This window comes from Callospermophilus lateralis, chromosome 13, assembly GCF_048772815.1.
Source record: "Callospermophilus lateralis isolate mCalLat2 chromosome 13, mCalLat2.hap1, whole genome shotgun sequence".
In the NCBI taxonomy this organism is placed as follows: domain Eukaryota; kingdom Metazoa; phylum Chordata; class Mammalia; order Rodentia; family Sciuridae; genus Callospermophilus; species Callospermophilus lateralis.
In genome coordinates this window covers 50,054,366-50,078,107 of record NC_135317.1, presented here as the reverse complement: position 1 = coordinate 50,078,107, position 23,742 = coordinate 50,054,366, and the positions used below count along the sequence as shown (strand labels likewise).

General features: G+C 45.3%; 1 protein-coding gene across 6 annotated transcripts in view; it reads right to left on the bottom strand.

The window, feature by feature from the left end:
• Window positions 1-458: 458 nt before the first annotated feature.
• The window catches only part of Frmd4a (FERM domain containing 4A), a 287,644-nt gene continuing 264,360 nt past the window's right edge, over window positions 459-23,742 (bottom strand). For 5 of the 6 annotated variants that reach the window (XM_076831357.1, XM_076831359.1, XM_076831360.1 and 2 more), the window contains 7 exons: window positions 23,495-23,723; window positions 20,591-20,647; window positions 17,453-17,690; window positions 16,454-16,621; window positions 14,286-15,175; window positions 11,580-11,676; window positions 459-3,715 (listed from right to left, as the gene is read on the bottom strand). In XM_076831357.1, the coding sequence (XP_076687472.1) occupies window positions 3,613-3,715; window positions 11,580-11,676; window positions 14,286-15,175; window positions 16,454-16,621; window positions 17,453-17,690; window positions 20,591-20,647; window positions 23,495-23,723 (1,782 nt within the window). In that variant the 3' untranslated portion in view covers window positions 459-3,612. The remainder of the gene's footprint in view (window positions 3,716-11,579; window positions 11,677-14,285; window positions 15,176-16,453; window positions 16,622-17,452; window positions 17,691-20,590; window positions 20,648-23,494; window positions 23,724-23,742) is intronic. The other variant, XM_076831358.1, reaches the window with a different exon arrangement.

Sequence of the window (23,742 nt, the reverse complement as noted above, 5' to 3'; positions counted from 1 at the left end):
CACCAAACTGGGGGCAACATGGAGACAGACTAAAAATGATCCCCCAAAGCCTCCCCATCCAAGTTTGTTCTGCCGTGGACTACCCTGGGGGGTGGGGGACAGTACACATGGCAGCGTTTACTACACACAGGTAGCTCTTTGTGGTGAACAGTAATACCAGTATTGAAATAGTGCCCTCACAGAGTGATCACTAATCTCAAATCCTATTTGGAGTAGAAGAAACACATGATTTACTACATTACCTTGTATAATTTATAGAAGGAAACGAGTAAGAGGGAATTCACTGGTCATTCAGTAAGCCAACAAGAATACCTCACATAGACTGAGGTTTAAAAGGGAGCCCACTGGGGCCACAGGCACCTGCATTCCACACTTCTGGATCATGATTAAGCATGTCTCACTTAGAAACAAAATCTCCAAGAGGCAACTGTGGTCTTTTCATTTTGAAAATGCTTTAATAAGTGTTGACAACACTGGTTTGCAAAATGTAAAGGTACTATACAAATTCTTAATACAAAAAGAATAAATTAAAAGCAGATTTCTCTTTAATTCTGCAACTTTGTCTACAACATACATCTTTTTCATTGATTACAGTTGAACAGAATCCAGTAAAATCATTTTACATGCTCTACAGTCAGTTTCAGGAGCAACCTAATCTTTTCCCCCCATTATTAAACTAGAGTCCATTTTACACAACTTGTAATAAACTATTGACATTAATGTATATGTAAAACTTTACACCTAGTTAACTAAGCAGTAATTGGTCGTCTGATAGCACCTGGATGAGGTTTGCTATATTTAGAACTAAACTAATACTGAATGAAAACAAATTGGAATTTTAACAGTTTCAACACTCACCTGCATATAACAAAATTAAAACAAAACAAAACAAAAAACAACCTGGCTCACAACGTAGTCTGGTTTATGTGTCTTCACCAGTCTTCTGGCTGAAACAGGCAATTTCTTACATGTATCCAAAAAATCCAATAGGGGCTTTTATCAGACCAGGGACTTTGTATTTCATATTTTATTTTAAAGAAATAGGGATATATATAAAGAGTTTCCAAGTGCTTGCATATAATCACTACAGCATTTCCCACCACACTGACCATTATCCTGTCAGTCTCAAAGGACTAACGGTTATGAACATTTTGTATCAACTGAACACAGCTAAACAGTAAAACCTGTTTTACTTAATCTGTCTTTACTACCAGACTCTCAGGATGTTTGCTAGAACTGTAATTCTATTCCCATTCCTTTCCTCTCTGCCCCCCAAATCTAAATGTAACCCAAGTTTTTGGAAGAATTTCTGCCTCTTATTCCTTATAACTGAACTGGCCTAGAAAGCTTGATCCAATTTACTTCAGACTTGATTTCAAACCACGTCCATGTTATATCACCTGTAACCTTGCTACTCGTCCCCTTTTCCATTTCCCTTTTGACTTGTCCTGTTGCACAGAATTCAGTCTGATTATTCATCTATCTTGTGGGAAAAATAAAAAATGACCCAATGTATGCTTTCAAATAGGGAAGGTGGGGGGACTTAAAAGAAACATGCTGTCTGTAGCTCTAATTGTCAAAACAAAAACAATTAAAATACCTCCTCCTACCCAGTCAAGCCCCAGATTCATTCAGTAACATCCTAACTAGTTTCTATTTATCCTGCAATTTTACCCCTAAGTGTTCTGAAAACAGCAATCCCTTCTGCAAACTGGTATCACCAACCTAGCCATGCACAGTGGGCTCTGGGACCCTGAATCGTGCACAGAGAAGTGCAAGAGGCTGTGGCCTGCTTGGTCCCCGCCTGACGCTCCACTTGACTTCCAGTTCTTCCCAGTGGCAGAGGGAGCAGTTCATTTTGGTGTCCATTCTTACCCTCCTGGTCTGGTAGAGTCTATTGTTATTCTTGGATTACATACACATGAAAAACGAAAAAAAATTTTTTTCTTTTGACACTACAGCTAACTTAAGTTCTGCTTTCCCAAAAAACCACCCCCACCCTGGCTCCTGTCCCTGGCTGTCAAATGCCTTTCCAATAGGAAGTCGTTACAAAGAAGAACACACCACCCCCATCCCACCCCTACTTGGCGCCAACAAGCACAGCATACCACCTCTGTGACCTTTTTGTGCCATCTTGAGTAACCCAACTAAGATTGTGCACTTGTTAGTTATTATAAAAGTATTTTTGAGGCCTTTGAAGATTGATGGCTTTCTGGTTGTGTATTAAGCATAGCTCAAAACACATGTAAACGGGCAGCTCCCATCTGTTATTTTTCTTCCTCTTTTGGTATCTGCAGGCAAAGGTGGTGCTTCACGGTAACTGATTCTGCAGTAAGTTACAGGTCCTTTGGGAGCTGATTGTTTTTCAACCCTGCTCTGCCTGCTGGCTAGTAGACACGTGGAAAATCTTCCTACCTAAGGGCATAGTTGGGTTCTTAGAATAAGTGACACACAGGAGAAGTCGCATCTGAGCTGTTTGTCATACAAGTGCTAACATAAAATGAGCCACAACAGTTAAACATTGAATGGACTGCAATGTGCTTTTCCCTTGGTTTCCCATAAAAAAAGAAAAGAAAAGAAAAAATGAAACACCTTGTGCAAAAAATAGGTTACACTTTTACTGGTCGTTTTAATGAGAGAGAACCACTTTTGGCAATTATCACCTTATGTTTACTACAAATCCCCAAAGGAAAGCAGCTTTGGGTCTCGGGCTTCGGCTGAGCCCCCTTCTCAGACCAGGCTAATTGTACACTCTGCTCCTCCCCGAGGGTCTGTTTTCCTTCATGTCCAGACTGATGGAGATTCTGAGTCAGGGAGGCCAGCCAAGACTCCCTCATCTTCACCCTGCCATTGGGTTAGGGTTCCAGGCTCTCATGGAGGAAGAAGTGGACTGTCAAGGGTGATGAGTCAGAGGACGCGATTTACAAATGGTTGACTTACACTGTGGTGTGCAGAAGCAGTTGAGATTCTAAAAGAAATTTCATTGCAGAAAGAATGTCTTCCGCTTGGCCCCTCTTATTTCTGTTTGCATGTAATTATTTTATTTGTTTCTCTTTGGCAGCGTAGAACTGATTGTGATCCTCTGGTGCATCTCGGGGTGTTAACCTTCCTCACTTCTCCCCGCAGACACTCCCTCCCAAGCTCTATTAGGAATATTTCAGGTGTCAACTGAATATCCCCACGAGGCACCCTCTCCTTGAAGTGCTTGGTTGGCCTACAGGCGGCAGGCTGGACGCAGCTTCATAGTCCTTCTGTGGGTAAATCTTCCTGTTCTCTGCCAATGCTACTTATCTGAAGGAATTTCATGCCAGTCGGCTTCCCTGACAGTTCCTGGCCTGGGGGCTGTCAAGGTGGGGAAGCCACCAAGGTGCCATTGAGGATTGCTGACTAGCTCTCTCTGGGCAAGAGAGCCAGGGGACACACAGTGGGACCGGAACCTTCCAGAATGTCTCCTCAGTCAGGTTTTGAGGGTGAAGGGGTTGCGGAGACAGGAGAAAAAAAGTGCTGAGGACCGAAGCTGGTGCAGGTGACAGTGCGTCTGGGTAAGGCAAATGAGAGGCAGTGAGGTGACTCAGAATGGCGTCGAGGCGGTCAGATCAGGCCGGGGCTGTCTCACACGAGGGTCCCGGGCTTGGCTTTTTCCTGCCCATACCACTGGACGTCAGCTAGTTCTGGGTAGGGGGAGGAATCCAGGAAGCAGCTGTCATTGCAGCCCCTGTGGGGTCCAAGAAGGGATATGAAATGGTTAGAGAGGAGTGGCACTTGGGCCTGCATCAGGGTATGTGTCCACTGATGGAGGCCCTCGACTGATTGTCAGTCTTCCCTGTTTAGAAGAAGTGAGGCCTGATGCACTCAACAGAGCTGAGTATATAGAAAACACTTAGACCAAAAGGGTCCACGTAACCTCCTGACACTTGACATCTGTGAAAGAGGAAAATGCAAGCTAATTAATACTTAACATGGTAGTTTCCAAGCCTGGCTGCACCCTGGAATCATCAGGGTGATCACCCAAAGTACCCAAAAGTACTCCTGCCTGACCCCACCCGGAGCTGCTAGAATTGGTCTGGTTGTGAGTGGGTGATGGGGCTTTCAAGGCTCCCCCAGGTGATTCTCAGGTGCAGCCAAGGCCCAGAGCCTTGGGCCATTGGGCCATATTCCTTAAGATGACTCTTCCTGCATGATAGTCTCGGGATTATCTTCCATTGGGCTTGGGGTGGGGTTGGGGGTGGGAGATTTTTATGCTGACCTGGAAGGACAATGGAAATGCCAGGTTTCTCTGTAGTGAGATTAAGGTGATACTCTAAATTGAGTTTTAAATGTCTTTTTTAAAATCCATACTGCTTATTCTGAATATCATCTATTTTCTTGTGTTATAAAAAAAGTGCTCACTTATAATATATAGTAGAAGCTGGGCATGTAGCTCAGAGATAGAGAGCATACTTAGCATCCCTGGGTTTGATTCCCCAGCACCAAAGATAAACAAAGTATATAGGAAAGTATATAGAAGAAATAAAAGGTTTCCAAAAAAGTACTTCAGATAGGCATTACTATTTAAGTTGGGTAGAAATGATTCTTAACTGTTAAGAAGAGATCACACAGATATGTTTGACACCCATGGTCATTTCTAGGGATCATTATTAGGGAAAAACCCCTCTCCAGATCTCCTAAACTAGCTTTTCAATTCCTCCCCTTTGGCTCATCTTCCCATGCCCAGTTCTAGGGGTATAGTGGGGATAGGTGACAGGAAGAGACCCTAACCTGATGTAGTCCAAAGAAAAGTGAATTTAAAGAGTATCTTTTTTTTTTTTTTTTTTTTTTAAGGTGGTGGTGGTGGTGCTGGGAATTGAACTCAGGCCTTGCATATGCTAGGTAAGTGCTCTATCACTGAGTTGCACCCCCAACCCCTTTTATGTTTTTAGATAGGGTCTTGGCAAGTTGCCAAGGCTGGCTCAAACTTGAGATCCTCCTGTCTCAGCCTGCCAAGTAGCTGGGATTATAGGCATGTTGTTAAGGATATCTTAATAACAAACTGCTTCATGAACCAGTTTACACTGAGAATAATCAGTCATTCTCATTTTTCTGTTTCATTTCCCAACTTCTCTAGGAACAAATGGAAGAAAGCATTCTATGCATTGTAAATTTTTCTCATTTGGTCTTTAAAAAAAGAAAAATCCATGAAAGCTAGAAAAATCCCAAGTCATCTGTGAGCATACTGGTGCACTTTCACGTGTCTTGTGCTTTGGAGCTGTGGAAATACACCAGGTTAATTCTGTTTAACTGTGGGCCCTGCGGGAGACGTGCTGCTCCTTGGGGGACAATCCGTCTCTTACACATGGCACCACCACCCCCACTCCTACCAGGGGTGGGCATGTGACAGGTCTGCCAGTTACAGCCCTCCAACTAATTACTGGTTCATAGATGGCCAAGCAGGGATGAGCAGCTTTGAAACTATGAGGATGTCAACTTCCTCCTACAAATGAAAGTAACAGGAGCGGGAAGCAGAGTTATGGAGGGAAAAAGAGCTTGTGAGCCCTGGCTCCACCCTACCTTCATCTTCCCAGTACATCGGCCAGTATACACTCTTATTTACTTGTTGCATTGGTTTCTTTTTCAAATGAACTAATTAATACTGCCACTTACATAGTTTCTTAAACTCTTGACAGAAATTTGTTTCTGATTAAAAATGAGATCTTAATCTCTTGAGGACAAAATTTTCCTTAGTGGCTTCATAAGATAAAAGGAATCACCTCAGCCAGTTTTTTTCAAAGAAGACTTGTGACATGCTCTGAGGAAATAAAAGGTTCCCTGGACAAATAAGTTTGTGGACTCTTCATCAGCCTTTCAGAGAACTGCAATATATGTGGATACATATTAAAAGCTCTGAGAAGTTCTGCATTACTTTGTTTCACCCAGAATTTCCCAAACAGTATTGCCTATTAACAAAAGTATAAAATGTGCTTGAATCTCTTGTATGTTGGATCCTACATAGTTTCTGGTTGAAACTGTTACAGTTAAAATTTTTTGAGTAATAATTGTATCACAATACAAAGGACCTTTATCACAATTTAATCTGCTTCAGAGGAACTAAACGTCTTTTTTATATTGATCGTAAGACTCAAGGAAAGACCACTGGGTTCAAAACAGTAGTGTTTGGATAAGGCAGCAGGTTGTTAAGGGCTCCTTCAGGGGTTTATTTTGTCTGTGAAGACACAGTCTAACTCCTGGATGGACCACATTACTCTCCTGTGGCTCACCAGGAAGGCTCCTACATCATAGCGTCCCATTCCACGTGGGAGGTCATTAGATGTTTTTTAAAACTGTAGGACCCTTCTGCTTAGCTAATTAGCTTATTAGAAACCCAATGCATAAAACAGACCAAGCAACATCTGAATGATGGGTGGTGGGATGGGAGAAGCTGGGTGGGAGCCCACCATTTGATTGGAGGTTTGGTCCCCACATAGCTTCCAAAGTGCCACAATATGCAAATGACTGGTCTGTCCTATGCCTGCTCAAGAGAAGGGTGGAACTTAATAATATCCCAGAAAAAGTTGACTGTGACTGGTCTGAAATGAACATTTTCTTTTCAGATTAAAATTTATTTACTAAAAGAATAAAAGAGAGAACAAGATAAAATAAAGCTAGAAGAAAAATATACCATCCATCCCTTAGATATTTTACATAGATTATTTCTTAGTGACTCCCCCATCATTACTGAATTATCTAGTAAGTGGTTTTAAAAGCTACAAATATTGCTTAATATCTTGGTATCTTTGGCTCATGTAACTGAAAAGAGATTTGGTCCTGGGAGCTCAGATAAGCCGTTGCTTCTCATTCAGTACAGATTCAGTGGAATCAAGAAATACCACATGCCAAGAAAGCACAACACAAAACAGACTGTTAGGAAGCAGCTATTCTTCACAGGTAATACAACAGGGAGTCACTGAATAGGTCTCCCTGGCAAATTTAAGTGAGTCATTCATGGTCCTAGGGGATCTTTCTAATGTCACCCAGGAGAGTAGCCTACACCTGCACACCCTTGGCCACCAAGGGTCCTGGGAGTGGTAACTCTTGAGTCTGATAATGCCCACCACTGCCCTCTGCCCAAGGGGGCTTTCCACTACAAAAATGCCCCTTCCCAGTGGTTAAACTCAAGAGATACACAGGGGTGCATGGCCCGCCAGGGGCTGGCTAAGTCAAGGCTTCCAAGACAAGGAAGTTGGTGAATTCACGAGCCTCCATCATCCACATCTCAGTGGAGTTTGTGACTATAACTGCTTGACATAGGAAGATGGGGGGGGGGTACTGTACAAAATCTTGGGGGGAGGAATTTCATTCAGCAAAATGACTTTTATAAATTTTATAAATAGATTTTATAAAAGTACATTTCAACAATGGCTTATCTTTATCTCTTACTAAGTGTTGAGCAATGCTTTATCTCCATATCTTTCTAATAAATGAGAAATATGGTTAACTTACAAAACCAACTGGCAGTACACACTTGGGCTGCTGAACAGTGCTGCAGGTGGTCTCAAAGCCAGGGTGAAGAGGCCTTCTAGAGCATCCCTGTCTTACTTGGCCTGGGCATGTGCTGAGGCTCAGAATTTTCTTTTTTTTTTTCTTTTAAAAAAAATATCATTTCAAGCTGACACATCACATTTCCACAGCAGCCTTCCAGTCCTATTTAATTCTCAAGTTCTCCTGCCATTCCCACCTCCATCACTGTAGCAGATGGTCTTTTCCCTCTAGTATTGAAGGAATGTTGCTCTTATGACATCATTGACTCTTTCAGTCTCTTCTCTGGCATCAGAGGAAAAGGTGCCCACTTCCTCTGAGGAGCAAAGCGCCTGCTTTCCTAATCCTCATCTGTCCACTGTAAAAATTGTTCCACATTCCTCTCTTGACTTTGTTCATGATTTTGTCCTAACCTACTTTTCAGGCAGAAGTTCTTGTTCTCTGCAGCAAAATGAGACTCTCTGTTGTTGCCCAAGTAGCCCCTCTTGTTTCTGCCCCTGGGTTTGTGTCCTTGGAATGGCCTCCCTCTGCTTCCAGCCAGCTAAGCCCCCTCCACCTGTTGCAATCTGGGTTCACAGAGCATCTCCATTTGCTCAAAATTGATCCCTCTCCTCTCTGAATCCTTTTAGCATTTTAACTTTTAGAACACTATGTGAGTGTGGCAGTTTCTTACCCCTTACCTCCTAACATATTTTTCAAATTGTGATTTTTAACTTGAATTTCTGGAACTGTAGGTTCCTGGAATATGGTCCATATTCATTTTTTTAAATTTAATAAACTTAAAATTTTTGTTCACTTTTGCATGGTGTTCTTATATTTTTAGTTATCACTTGAAATGATATTTAATTTCAAAGATGTGCAATTAATTGGACTTTAAGGTCCCCAGGTCTAGGGATAGGTTCAGGTGTCACTGTCTACCTGATGTCCACAGTAGCAGCGCTTTGCAAATTTCAACAGGCATTTGATTTGGTAGTCCTGTGGTGCACAGGGACCTTTCTAATGAGCTTCCACATAGTGCTAATTTCTGGATTACATTTTGAAAAGCAGGACTCTACAGCATCTGATACAGCACTCAGCTGTCACTAGAGAATGCTGGAATGCAATTATGGGTGATGTTTTTAGGTGCTTCTGGATCAGCTCACTCTGCCCTTGGTGGTTTGAAACTTAAATTGCAGTGACATTGTTCTCCTACATGCTGACTACTAAGGAAGTACAAACCTCTGCAGATCTTTGTATGTACTTAGAGCCTGGGAAGGTCTTTTCTGGGATCTTTTCTGGGAAGTAGCATTGGGAATGCCCAACATCTGACATAAAAACAAACATATAAACAAATAGTTTCACATGTAACTAGAAATAAGACATAAAAACAATGGCTTCCACACCACTCAGATGTTTCCTTCTGGAAAATCTGACATGTGTGAAGACAGCACAGAGGCAGTACATCTGGGATCATGAACTCACGGGCAGTAAGAACAAAACGTCCCCTTACAATACCTCTATTCATCAGTACTTTGGTGAGGTGGAGACTCAGACCCATCCATAATGGGCGAGTTTTCTGTTGCTTCTCTGAACAAAGGAAAGCAGAAGGAGGAAGAGAAGAGAGGTCATGTTAAAGGGAGGAATCGACACGCGCATGATTAGTAGCTTATTAATACCTTGGAAAGACCCGCTAATTGTACACCCCAGTGTTAGTAAGGAGTCATGCAGAACTTTCAGTCCCCATAATTTTAGTTGTGTTAGGAAAGCAGGCATTGGTACATTTTACCCATGGTCTCATTTTCACATCATTAGTGATATGTTATTGTCCATTATTGATATTATTCATTAATGATAATTCGGCTCAATCTGGCAAAGTGGTTTATTTCAGGACCAAAATATCTTTTTGTTTCCAATTTCCTTGAGTCCTCACTAGCTATATATGGTGAATCAGGCACATTTCAAGACCAACTTACGTGAGTAGGCATGTGAGAGTGCTCGTGAATTTCAGAGCATGTTGTCAAAATAATATATTTGGAAGAGGTGAGACTGGGCATGATCCAGAAACTTTGGAGGATCCAGAGAGGCATACTGAGATCTGAAAGCTCCCTATCTGAATGAGGTGGTTTAGCCACTGGCGGCATGTATACAGTGTGTCATTCTTTCCCGAATTAATCTTGGGGACATGCTTGCACTCTCAGACCTGCAGTGGCTGTCTAGATACAGGCTAGAGCTGGGCTGAGTGTGTCATGGAAGTGAATGTTAGTGATCAGTAATTAAGATGGGGTAGCTACTGCCAAAAGGCTGATAAGTAGGAATGGTCACAAGAACACTGTAGTTGGGATTATGGAGTCTCTTAATTCCAAAGGAATGAGAGGCAGCATGGGATAGCAGTGGGTGTCAAACTTGAGTGTGCTTCACAACCACCTGGAGTGCTTGTTAAAACACAGTCTCTAGAGCCCACCCCAGAGTTTCCAGTTCAGCAAGCTCCCCTTGAGCCCAAGAATGTGCATTTCCGACAAATCAGGGGAGGCTTACGCTGCTGGTCTAGAGGGTCCACATTTTCAGACAATTTTTCATTTTCCACCACTGGCATTGTGGAGAAAAGACAGGATTTGGGGGTCACAGCTGCAGCTGTGTTACTTTGGGCCAAGCACTTCTTTTCTCTGAGCCTAGTCTGTAAAATCAATAGATCCAGATCTTCTCCTTGCCAGGGTGCAGCACATATACGTTAGAAGAAGCTCCCAGCCTTTGAGTACACAGCAAGCACTCAATAAGTTTTAGCTCCGCCTCTCCACATCAAAACCAAGGCTCCAGGAAGCCTGGTATAAAGTCACTACAGATAAACTGGCAGCAACAAAAATGCCAACCACGGGGGTCTGAGACTTGGCCACCAGAGCCAATGCCAAGACTGGTTTTCTTGTGATTCAGCTCACAAATGGCGGTCAAACTTTCCACACATCCTCACCAATGCTCCAGCAAGCCAGAAACTGTGGATTAAGCTGGACATGGGACCTCCTTGCTCCTCTAACTAACAAATATTAAGAGACAATGGCTTAAGAGACAGGGGAGGCAGCAGGTAAAGCATAAAGCAGGTTACCTGTACCTGTGGGACCTCTGGTAGATAATGACAGCTTTACTGACTTCAGATTGTAGCACTCTAGGCCTATGTTTAAAGCTACAAAAGGAGCTGAATTCTGGTTGCATATATTTTGCCATGGGCAGCTTCTATTTAAAGGTTTCAAGGTGCCCGATCCCCTTTGTTGTCCATGCTTGGTCTGGACAGAAGCCTGTTTCTTAAGATGCATCCTGTTATTAAGACAGTGAATACACTGAGAAGCATGTGAAACACCTGGCCTGTGTATACCACAGGGCCTTCTCTAATTCCTCCTCCTCCTCTTCTTCCTCTTCTTCTTCCTCCTCCTCCTCCTCCTCCTCCTCCTCCTCCTCCTCCTCCTCTTCTTCTTCTTCTTCTCTCTCTCTCTCTCTCTCTCTCTCTCTCTCCCTCCCTCCCTCCCTCCCTCCCTCTCTCTCTCTCTCTCTCTCCCTCTCTCTTTTGTGGCACTGGAGATTGAAGCCAGGTGTACTCACTGAACTACATTCCCAATCCTTTTTATTTTTCCTTTTGAGACAGTGTCTTGCTAAATTCCCATCTGATCTCAATCTTGTGATCCTCCTATCTCAGCATCCTGAGTTGGTGGGAATACAGACATGTACCACTGCACCTGGTTCCCCTCTGACATTTTTGCCTGGCATTTTGAGTCAGCCTGGGTATCAACTAAACCCAAATCAAATCTTGTCTGGAATCCTGACCAAAGAAATACATTCCTACTTGCTTCCACCTCCCCTGTCCTGGGGATCACTACCTACTTTAAAAGAGACCACACTGACTTCACTCCTAAAAGAGGGCCATGAGGTAGGGCAGAAGGTGACAGCAAGTCATGGGGCTTCTTCGGCAAGGAAGCAGTTTCCCAGTAATGCGCTCCCATCATTTGTTGATGACATAGCTTTATGTCACTAAGACCTTACACAGATGACAAGTCAGGAACCTGGAAGAAGAGCCAGGTTAAAGGACTGGAGGGAGAACTCACCCAGTCTGCCAGGTTAGGATGTGGTGAGGACTGCTTGGGGGGGTGGCTCCGATTTCACTTGACGGTGTTGAGCTTCTCTGGCTTTGAGGTAAGGCAGCTGTATATGGGTGACATGGGAAAGATGGAGAAGACGGGTAAGACCTGATAAGGGTGCTTAGGACTCATTGGACTATGTAACCTCAATGGTTAGGGCTCACAATTAGCAGGGATGCAGGACATGACCCCACAGTAGGGTCTCAGTGACCCGATGGCAGTCACAGTGGGGAAACATCTCTGTCGCCCCCACTCCTGTATCCCCCTGTTGCATTTTTTCCCCCTAAACCATGCATTTCCATTTGGAATCCTAGGTCCCAACCTGATGCTCCACAGTCTTTTGAGGGAGAATTGGGCAGGGCTAGTGCAGAAAGAGCTGATTTCTCTGGAGAGCAGAGAGAGAGAAATACAGCTCAGAGCATTCTCAGATGTGGCCCCACTATAAAGATGATGCTCCCTCTATGACAGAGCCTCCAGAAAGTTCTCTGAGCCTGCTCTCTCTGCTGTTTCAGGCTCATCATTTGCTATTTTAGTACCCTTCAAAACAGGCAGAACTTTTACTCATCCAAATCTGACTACTGAGAGTTTGTTGATAAGGACAACACAAGTCTAGTTGGGAGAATTCAGCAGGAGTAAATCCTACTTAGATGTATCCTTTGCTTTCCTGGGAATGGAATCCTTTTCTTCAGTCAACCTTAGATACAGCTTGTTATGTTTTAGATATGAGGCATCCCCTGCCCCCCTCCCCCGCCACCCCAAGGCTCATGTGTGAAACCATGCAAGAAAGCTTAGAGATGAAATTATTGGATTATGATAGTCTTAATCTAATCAGCACATTAATCCCCTTATAGGCAGGTAGGTTGAGGGTGGAGGAGGTGGGTCACTGGGGGTGTTCTTGGGGTATATATTGTGTAAGCTGAGCTTAGACCATCTCTCTGCTTCCTGGTGCCATATCCTGAGCTGCTTTCCTCAACCACACCATTCTGCCATGATGCTCTGCCATGATTTGGGCCCAGAGCAATGGAATTGGCCATCTATGGACCAAGACTTCTGAAACTGTGAGCCCCAAAATAAACTTTTATTTTTCTAAAATTGTCCCAGTCAAGTCTTTTGGTCTGTTTTGAAAAAGCTAAAACACAGCTTCCTAAAAGTTTTGAGCCTAAAATATGTTCCAAAAGATCCACCTAATCTCTTTAAGTAAAGCAGATCTACTAGATGAGCACTACATTTTTTGATAGAAAACATAAGCATGCCTACCCACTGATATTTACAAACTGCCAGAACTAAGGGTCTCACACAATCATGCCCTAAGTTGTACATGTAATGTGTCCATTGTCAAAACTTGCCTGGGAAATCAATGGTAAATTTCACTGGGTCAATTTTACAGACCAAGGAACATGAAGAAAGTTGTAGGATGCTGGAATCCATGGCACGCTTGTGATTACTGCAATCATTTTTATTCTGGTCTCTGAAGTTTCTCATATGACCAATGTACCCTAATAACTGAGCCACTGGGGGATGTGGAGGCAGAATGCAGAAGCCTGGCATACCTGGACAGCCAGTTCTTCCACTTTGCCCTGGTCTCTTCCAGACTCCAAGAATTTTCTTCAGTCCCCCAAGATGATCCTCCCCACTATTATCCTACTTAAGCAAGTCAGTCCTTGACTTGGAGCTCCTCCTGTTTGTGCTCCCATTTTACTCTTGCAGTTTTATCACTTCTATCTCAAAATCCTCTTCTACTTTCTTTGCCTACAAGTCAGGGGGATGTAGAACCTCTTGTCACCCTGTTTATGAGTGGTGCAAGTATGCAAATGAGTATATGACCAATGAGGCACATGGTCACTGATGGACCAGTGGTGGTTATTATCACCAGTATTATTTCTTAAAATTTTTTTTTTAGTCATAGATGAACACAATATCTTTATTTTTATGTGGTGCTGAGGATCAAACCTAGTGCTTCACATGTGCTAGGCAAGTGCTCTACCACTGAGTCACAACACCAGCCCTTACCATTATTATTTCTTAGAGTAACTTCTAAAACTTATTAATGGAAAGAATGGTTTCTTCCATTTTTACTCTATTCAGTACTGCTCAATGCTCTGAGTACAAAAATATAAAGCAAACCTTAGTTTATGGAAGTTTTCAATAGTACTATAAAGGGGACTGAGAGCACTTTATAAAAATTACTTTGTGGCTATATCATAACATTGAAATGGGAAAGCCAGGAGCAATCGAGAGGTATTCATTTAGATATCCATGTCAAATACAGAGCACAGAGCACTTCTTTCCTCAGCCAGTTTATCCCCACCTGGGAGGCACTACCAGAAACCTCTAGGCTGCAAGATCCAAGTCCATTCCCCACCCAACTTTCCTTTGCAGGGGTATAAAGAGGCGCCTTGGCCGAATAAATTCTGAGAAACCACTTCACATAACTTTCTCAGATGTCTGTCCTTACAAGAAAGTGGCTGGAGGAATGATTTGCCCCTCAGTCCACCATGGAAGGTCAGATTTCCTTTATTCCGCAAGACCAGGGTTAGAATGGGAGAGTCCCGCAGATGCAGGTCTCCTACATCTGACAGCAAGGTGACCAGAATTAATGATTCCTTCCCCACTGTGAGGTCTAAGGGGACCTCCTGGTAGATGGCACCCAGATCACCCGGCCGTCCCTCTCACCTGACGTGGCCTTGCACATCTGGGGCATCCTGGTGACCCTGCTGTGCGCCACAAAGGTGCTCTGGGAGGAGGTGCTATACTGCGAGCCGCTGTCGGAGGAGGTGGAGCTGGTGTGCGACAGGCGGCTGTGCTCCTTGTGCGAGGCGGTGGAGCGCTGGTACCACTGGCGCAGCTCATCCGACACTGCGGCCCGGCCCGCGCCCTTGTCGTGGGAGCCCTCGCGGCCCAGCGACGGAGTCCTCAAGATCTGCGAGCGCGACGGCGTCAGGCGGCCCGCATCGCCCTCATCTCCGCCACCGCGCCAGCTCTCCTTGAACAGGCCTCCGGCCGTGTAGGAGTTGGAGGTCTTAAATTGCGCCTTGACGCTGTAGTGGCCCTCCTGGTCGCTCTCCAGGCTGCGCACCACCACGGGCGTGGCGCTGCCCTCGATGTACAGTGGGTACTCCTTGATGCGGTACTGCGAGCTGGGCTGGCTCTGGCTGTGCAGGTACACGCCGCCGCCCGCGCCCGCGCCCCCCGGCCCCGCAGCGCCGCCGCGCGCGGCCAGGTTGGGCATGCTGCCCGAGCTCGCCGAGCCCAGCGCGCCCGCAGCCCGCTGCCGCTGCCGCTGCCGCTGGCGCGCCTTGGACGGCGAGTCCTCGGCCAGCGTCGAGTAGTTGGCGTTCATCTGCGCCGGGTAGTAGTGCTCCGAGCTCGAGTGGCTGGTGCACGATGAACAGTCGTCCATGGGGTCTGAGCCATTGCTGCTACGAGTCCGCGGGGTGTAGAAGTCGGGGCTCCCCGTGTCGTTCTCTGAGCCCAGGAGCTTGCCCTGGGACTCCAAGCTGGAGCTCCGGTGCCTAAAGTGCAGTGCGAGGCTGTGCAGTCGCGTGGGGCTGATGTCCACCGACCTGCGGGGAGACGAGGGCTTGGTCTGGGGTCTCTAGGGGAAAGGGTGCCAAGGAGGCTGCTGGACGCCTCCACTCATTGCACTTAGGAGGCACAAAGCACACGCAGGCTCCGAGGGCCCAGCAAAGGAAGTCTAGGAAATTGGGATTCTAGGCGGGGTTGCCCTAGAAATCCACGTGCTTCCCCAGTTCGCACCTGAATAGGGAACTGCTGATACCTGGAGGTGGGGCCAGGAGTCTCAGCTTTGATTCCCAGTTGTGGGTGGGACTGTGCTAGGACTCACACAAGGGCTTCCTCCTACGTTCTGAACTTTAAAACATTTTTTTAAAGGTAGGAAAGGATTCTGTAGATACAGGCAATACCGAAGGATCACTAATTTAAGTATTATGTTAAACCCTTTTATAACCCTCTTGTAAGTTAAAAAAAAAAAAAAAAGTCCAACAGAAGCCCTTTCATGTGGTTTAACCAAATGTTACCATTAAACTCACATAAATGGATATTCATTTCCTGTGAAGATGCTAAAGTGGAGGATCCATGGAACACCAAAACACTTAAAAATGTATGATGCAAATTATACTATTACTTTGTCTATGATTCATTCTGCTTATTTGAGTTCACACTATAATTATCCATCAGTATCATTGGGAAAATGATGGGATTTACAGGTGAAATTTCACCTTGGCCATGTACCGGCAGAGGTGAGCTCTTGTTCTGTCACTAGGGTAGAACTGGAAGCCTCCACCAAATGGCTTTCCACAACCTGGTTTTGCTTCTTTTTAGAAAATGAATGTGCGATTCATGAAAGCCTAATTTTTGCCTGTTTCTTTTGCTCTTCACAAATTTACATTTTGAGGCCTTAAAGGAAGAACCAAATAAATTTAGGGCTTGGCAAAAAGATACATGAGGACTATCAAATGAAGACCTTCCCATCAGTACACAGTTGTTCTGGTCCCTGCTCTTCCTAGGCCACCCTGGCATCCTGTCCTTTCTCTGCTTCCACTGGTAAAGCTCAGTCCTCGTTGACTGTCTCCGGGAGCCTGGGCACTCTCCAGTAGTCTCCACGTGTTACTGCATGTGGACAGTGGGCTCTAACTTCAGTTACACTAAGGCAAGCTCACTGCTGCCAGCTGTGTATTCTGCTTCATTTAGAGAGAACCTGCCTAACAGTTTCAGGCCTTATTCTACCTCACCTGGCATTTGGGCTAATTGGGCCAGGGATGCTTCATTGAAGGAAGGGCTGGTCCAGGAAGGTGAGTGGACTGAAAGCCCAGTGGACTCACCTTGTAGAATGGACGTAGTGGGGGCTTCGGACGCGCAGGTCTGGTGTGGATGGCATGCTAGACTGGGAGTTCCAGTGCGGGAGGCCGCGGATAGGACTGTTCTGTAAGGAGCTGCTTCCTCCTCCTGCTTCAGCACAGCTTCCTGTGCTGGGGAAGCGCTTGTGGCTGCTGAAAGACAAAGGAAGCCATGCTGGTCCTTTCCGACTGCCGCACCTTCCCCAGCAGTCTGACTAGCTTGGACAGAGATCTTGGTGTGGGGAGAGCTTGCCAGGACTCCCGCCCTTGCTCCCACAGGCCTCTACTGTGGTCTCCAGCCTTTCCTCCAGCAGTGGGTGGGGGGGCCTTGTCCCTGCGCCCCACACCTGCAGGCAGTGTGACATGAACACTCTCCTTTGCCTTCTCCTAACAGTGTGACAATTCTGTGAAGCCCCTCTCCTTATGGTTTTTGTTTTCCAAGAGTCAAATACCTGTCGGGGCACCCACTTGGAGCTTTATAGGGTGTAATTAAGGGAAATGAGAAAAACAGAGAAGTAGACCAAAAATGCCTTCCAAAAAAAAAAAAAAAAAAACCCTCTTTACAGTATTAGCCAAGTAATGAGCTGATAATGTACAGCTCAGATTACAGCTGTTGGCTCCAGAATTCTGTTGGAAGATGGTTTAGGGTTCTGAACCACTTTGGGATTCCTATGAGTGGACTCTAATTTGCCTTTTTTTTTTTGAAGAGTGCTGCCTAAGATTTCCTAATTAATTCCTGTGGAATTTAACAACATTAGAGCCATCTGCCAACACATTGAGCTTAAGCCAAACCCTTTGGATAACATCTGCACCTCAGGAGGGTCAGCAGCAGAGGGCGCTGTGAGAACAGCACTGCTGAAAGGCAAACCCTGGAAGGAGGAACTAGATTGAGTTTGGGGATTTGTGGGTGCTATTTGGAATAGCCCTTGGATTCTGTCCAGATGTGGACAGTGACTTCATTTTGGGCTTCACTACCCTACTCACCCGGAATGACCGTGAGAGGAACGTTTCTTGACCTTCTCATAAGGCTCATCCAAAGAGGACTCACTCCACATTTTGGGCTTTATGGGTGACTTGTCATAGTCGTTGCGGTGATAGTGCATCTGCCTGAGTCCCTCCAGGGACTGGGGAGGAGGAGGCCTGTTGTGCGATGGTGGCCGAGGAGGAAGTCCCTTGTGAGGAGACTGTAAGGGGGATATTGTGCTGGTGACCTGAGAGTCTTCTGCACAGAGAAAAGACAGAGGAACTGAGCATGGATCATCCTTTCCACAAACTCTGAACCAGAGTTGCCACCCAGTGCCACCGACATCAGCACCTGGGAGGCGCACAGGCAAATAACACCTTTGCTTCACCCAGGCTGGCCTCGTCACCCTCCTCCAGTTGCCAAGACAATGAGGCCAAGTCAAGCCAAATCAGAGTCAACCAAGCCTAAACTTCAAACAAAATTAAATGGGAAGAGAGGTGTCATTTTTATTAGAAACGAATCAAGTCTGAATTTTATTCAAGACCATTAACAGATGTTTGCTTTATACCAAACAGCATAATGCAGTTAACACTTATTATATTGCAACTTTTTTTCTTTTTTCTTTTTTTTTTTGGTATTAGGGATCAAACCCAGGGCCTACACAATTGCTAGGCATGTGCTGTACTACTGAGCTAAATCCTGGGACCTGTTACTTTTCTTTCATGAGACATTAAATGTCTGATAGGCTTTGAAGCAATTTAAGCTCCATGAAAATTTTGTTGGCTCTGTTCACTGCTAAGTTCTTAGGGCCATGAATGACAGCTGACAGACAGTAAGTGCTCAATAAGCAGTTGTTGGAGATTAAAAATGAATGTAAATGCATCTATCAAGTGTAATTATATACCCGTGGATCTGGGTATCTACTTTCTGCTTCCCCCCCACCTCAATACATTCTTTTTAAATTTGTTCTGAGGATACTGGGGGGTTAAACCCATGGTTGTGCTACCATTGAACTACATCCCTAATGTTTTCTGATTTTTTCTTTGAGACAGGATCTTGCTAAGTTGCCCAGGCTGGCCTCGAACGTATGATCTTCCTGCCTCAGCCTCTCAAGTAGCTGGAATCACAGGTGTGCACCCCTGTACCTGGTATGTTCTGATTACTTTTAATGTTGGAACTGCTTTGAATTTTCCTGGAAGGGGAGGGGATAAATTTTTACCGGCCTTCAGGGAGTTTTAGAGAATGCAGATATGGTTGGGGAGGAAGTGCCGGCAGTGGAAAGGCGGTGGACGGGCAGAGGAGGAAGGAAAGAACTTGAGCTAAGGCGTGGGTGCAAGCACAGTGGGTGTGAGCAGCAGGGGCCACCCAGGGGCAGCAGCAACTGGTGAGAAGAGCAATAGGAGCAAGGGAGGCAATCTGGGAGGTACAGCAGACCCACTGTGTGAAGGTACCCACTGTGGACACACCACAATGAGCAACGAGCCCAGCTGTAGGGGGTCTTGAGTTTCAAAGGTGCTGGGATTTGGTCTGCAAGCCACCAGAAACCTTTGTGACATCTTGAGCACAGATGTGCCAGGGTGAAGATCATACTTTAGAACTATTCACCTGGCAGGTTCGGCCTCAGGAAAGGCAGGAAGAGGGCCTGGGAAGGACCAGTGAAGAGGTCTGGTGATGAGAACCCGGGGCAGGGTGGCACTGCGAGGTGACAGGAGGGAGCTGCTTGGTGATTGCTGGGAAGGGAGGGGAACTGGAGGGGGAACCCCAGCAACCTTTTGTGCACCCCTTACATCCACTCTGAACTATTTATCTTTTTAAAGCTTAATTCTCAACCTCTCAACCTTGAAGCCTGGATTTCTGTGATGCTTCCATTCCTTCTATGTCCCTCCATTCAGGGCAGGAAGAGTCCCAAGAAAGGAAGAGCCTGCAATGGGAGCAGGGAGGCAGTGACACCCCTCAGGAAGTCCAAAGTTCTGAGACATGGGGAAGAAACTATGATCATAGATGATACCTCCGCATTTCCTAGCAACATTGTCTATTGCTCTGGCACTATTACAAATTATTACAGTATTACAAAGGGTTTTCACTAACTCACTTTTGCTCCCTCCACAGGAGAGTCTGGGGTATCAGGGTCAACAACAGGACTGGGGTCTCTGATATTCAAAACAGGCCTCCCTGCTCCCTAAGAGCCCTGTGTCCTCCACACCCACATAATGAAGCAGACAATAAAAATATTACAATCTGATTTCTAATAGCAGGGTCAAGACAACTGGGTAAATAACTCACCAGACTCTCCCCACATCAAGAACAACCATTATTATTATTGCAATTATCATTATTACTACCACTTGGGTAGGCCTTTTATGTTTTCCATCTGAATAGCCACTTATCACCACCCGCCTGAGGTTTTCCTAAAGGGCAAGAGAATTAACTGCCACTTAATATATTTCCATATAATTAATGCCCTTGCTTCCCAACATTTTGCTCTGACATCCACAAGAACATTCTCAGATATGGTCCTGTGTTTGGATTTCTTATTTCCACTGGGGATGGTGGTGGTGGTGGTGGTAGGTTTGGGGATGCAGCTCTGTTTTTCTAAGAATTGTCCAATAAAATGTCCTGGTAACCACCAGGTTTGAAGAGTTCCATGGGAAATAATGAGGCAACCTGCAAGGTTGGCCAGGGGTCTGAAAGAGAATCTGGCCTCTGATTTTTACTACGGTCTCAGGAAGAGATAGAGGTTTGGTTTATTCCTTCCCATTAGCCCCAGATTTTCCCAGTGGGGGTCACCCTTTGATTTGTGCTCCAACTCAATCTCCTCCTCATATTATGAACATTCAAAAAGAAACTACGCACAGGTTGTAGATTCTGTTTAGTTAAAAATGTGGTTTTGTCTGCTACAAAAGTGAAGTACCATTCGCTGAATATTGCCTCAAATCTCAGGTCTGGGCCCCCAGAAACACTAAAATTCCAATAAACGTGTTTATGTAGCACCTCTGAGTCCCGACCAAATAGTGACTATCGAATGAGACAACTTGCAGGGAATCTGGCTGCCACCTCCACCTGGCAAGAGCCTCTGTACCAGGCTGTGCCCACATGCATACACATTAATCCCAGCTTAATCTGTGCTCCACCTTTAAGGCAGGAAACAGAAAACCTACCATCTTCAAGAACAAGGGCATCAGAGAGGGAGCTATCTTCACTGGCAATGTTTCCATCTGCAAGACAAAAATAACAAAAGTCTATGATGTTAGCACATTCCCGAAACAAAGCCCTATCTGTAAGAGCAGAGTGCTTGCCACCCCCGTATCCTCTTTCTAATCTGAAAGGACATGTACAATGTAATAAAAATGCTGTTGGGCATTTCTTTTGATAATTCCCGTGGTGGGTCAATAGCTTATCCTCCCCACCCCTGACAATGCAATGTACTTCTATCTTTGTGTATTTTTGCTCTTGTTCCCGGGATACTGTGGTGCAGAGCAGCTTAATATCTAATACAAAGGCTGCCCAGCCTGGTTAAGCCACATCATTGTCCCAGCACAAACGCAGGGCATGTACCAACTAAACCAAAGGAAGTCAACGGCTATTTATTCCACAAATGTGAAACTAGGGTAGGAAACTTAGCTTTGCTCGCATGGCAATAAATGGCTTCTCAATAAACTCCTCAAGTCATTAGCAAAGAAAACAAGCATGCTAAATACAGACTCCATCTCTCTAGACACCATTCAATTAAGAACATGCCCAAGAGGGAGACAGTAAAATAATCCTCCCTCTTTCACCACTGGGGAAACTGAGGTGCACCCAGGAAGGAGGGGTTTGTCTGAAGTTTGTCTGATCTCCTGGCAAAGTGAGCAAACCTCTCCCAGGTCTTCAGATTTCAAGTTTAGTGTTTTATCTCTTGAAATAAAAAAACCAAGCTAAGGAGCTAAGCAGAACCGTATTTATGCCTGATTTAAGTGGGCCTTTGTGATGAGGGCCTAATTTCAACCCATAGAAAGTAGATTCTTGAGCAGTTAAAAGAAAAAAAAAAGGCATGGAGTATAGCTTAGTGGTAGAGCCATTTCCTAGCATGCGCCAGGGCTTGGGTTCAGTCCTCAGCACTAGGGAAATTATCTTGCTAGGAGCAAGAAATTATCTTTTTGCTAGGTGCCCGTGGCATGTACCTATACATCCAGCAACTTGAGAGGCTGAGACAGGAGGATCACAAATTCTAGGCCAACCTGCACAACTCAGTGAGACATATTCTCAAAATAAAAAATAGAAAGGACCAGGGTTATAGCCCCGTTGTGGAATGTGCCTGAGTTTAATCCTCAGTACTTGGGTGAGGGGGGACAAAAACAAACCCACAGCTGAGGTGTGGACAGAAGGATACAGGAGTTGGCACAGATGATGATTTAAAAAGCAATTCTGTCAGCAGACCCAACAGAATAGCCCTCATTCAGGCACACCTAAGAGTAGGCTTTCCTGTGGTCACCCAGCAAGATGGTCATTCCTGAGCTGCCCTACCCAGATGGGGACAGCTAGGAGACAGAGGGCCTTGATTCTGGCCTTCTGTCATCTCGAGTACATCACTGCTTTCCTAATAAGCCCACAGTTTTAGGTTGTAGATACATATTTATAATCGTGGTAAAGGAAAGTTGCATTGGATTCGCCGTTTTAATTGTTCAATAAGAGGCACTAGGTGCATTCACACTGCTGTGTGACACCACTGCCAGTCACCTTCTGATTGGGTAACATTTTAATTCGCCAAACTGAAACCCAGTACCCATTAAGCAGTAACTCCTCCTTCCCCTCAGCTCCTGGAAGCCTCTATTCTTCTTTCTAGAACAGAAGCACTGCATTATTATTATTATTATTATTATTATTATTATTATTATTAATTTATTTTTTGGTACTGGGGATTGAACTCAGAGGCACTTAACCACCGAGCCATGTGTCCCCGACCCATTTTCATATTTTACCTAGAGACAGGGCCTCACTAAGTTTCATATTCATCTGTCAAAGAATATGAAAACATGACTTCCTAGAGGAGAGGAGGGAGGAGCTGGCTATAAGAACTCTTTCTGCCCTAGGAATTCAGAAATGCCCATCCTTCCCTACCTTACCCTGCTTCCTTGGCCAGGACCATGTTTACCTCCCGCTCCCAACAGGGCTGCAGTTAGCCAGCCCTTCTCTGTCTCAGGCTTCCTTTGAGACTTCCTTCTGCCCCCTTGAAGGCACTCAGGGTGCTCCAGCTCAACTAAGTTGCTGAGGCTGGCTTTGAATTCACCATCCTCCTGCCTCAGCCTCCCCAGCCACTGGGATCACAGGTGTGAGCCACTGTGCTTGGAAAGCAGAAGTATTTTAAACATACATACACTAAGAAAGAATATTTCACATACATTTTTTAAGAATTTTCTCATAAAAAAAAGAACCATTACAGCTAGGGGGACTTGATGTTTGTTGATGGGTTTTTCTGGGTATTTCATTCTAGAATTTACCAAACATTGCCATCTAAACTCCCAATCCTGATTGGAGTTCAAGGCAATCTGAGGGGACAGTCCAGTCCTCCCAAGTCATAGCTCTTTTGATAGCATCAGAATCAGCTTGATGGGAGCAAAGAATTGGCAGGGGGAGGTGGCCTGCAGGGCCTGGTTGAATACAGGAGACCCTGCTGCTGGGTACCGCCCATCCACCTTGCCTTCCACACTTGGGGAAGATGGTCAGGTCCCAGAGAATGGCAGAGCCTGAGCTAGCTCTAGGCTAGGTTGGACTAGCACAGTCAACTGGACTCAGCTCCTGCTGAAGGCTGCAGTGTTGCCTTATGGCTGCAGGCTCCCTCAGGGAGCCATCAATAGTTGGGAACGAGGCTGTTTGTACAATGCTATTCATCTGTGGAGCTAGATGTACTCGTTCACTGTGACTTGCTGTCACATCATTTCACAGGTGGACAATAAGGCACAGGATGGCTAAGCAGCCACTTAGGCCATATAGGGAGCTGAGCCTAGGACCATGAACAGATCTGCTGTCTGGTACAGAGAGGCCTAGTGAGGGAGTGGGGCAGGGGCAGCCTGGATGGCACTGACCGTCTATGACCAGTGAAGCTCTCTGGGTGGGTTTTTTCCCAGACTTGATGCGGTTCTCGTTGATTGCATTTTCAATCTCCTGCAGCTTCTTCAGTGCATTCAGATAAGAGGTTTTTCTTTGTTTCTTCAGTTTTTTGCTGACATTGGGGTCACTGGCAAGGCGGCGGGCAGCCTCCGTAATCTGGGACTGAATTGCAAACTCTCGTTCCAGTCGTTCCAACTCGGCTTCCTGTGGGAGGGAAAGCCAT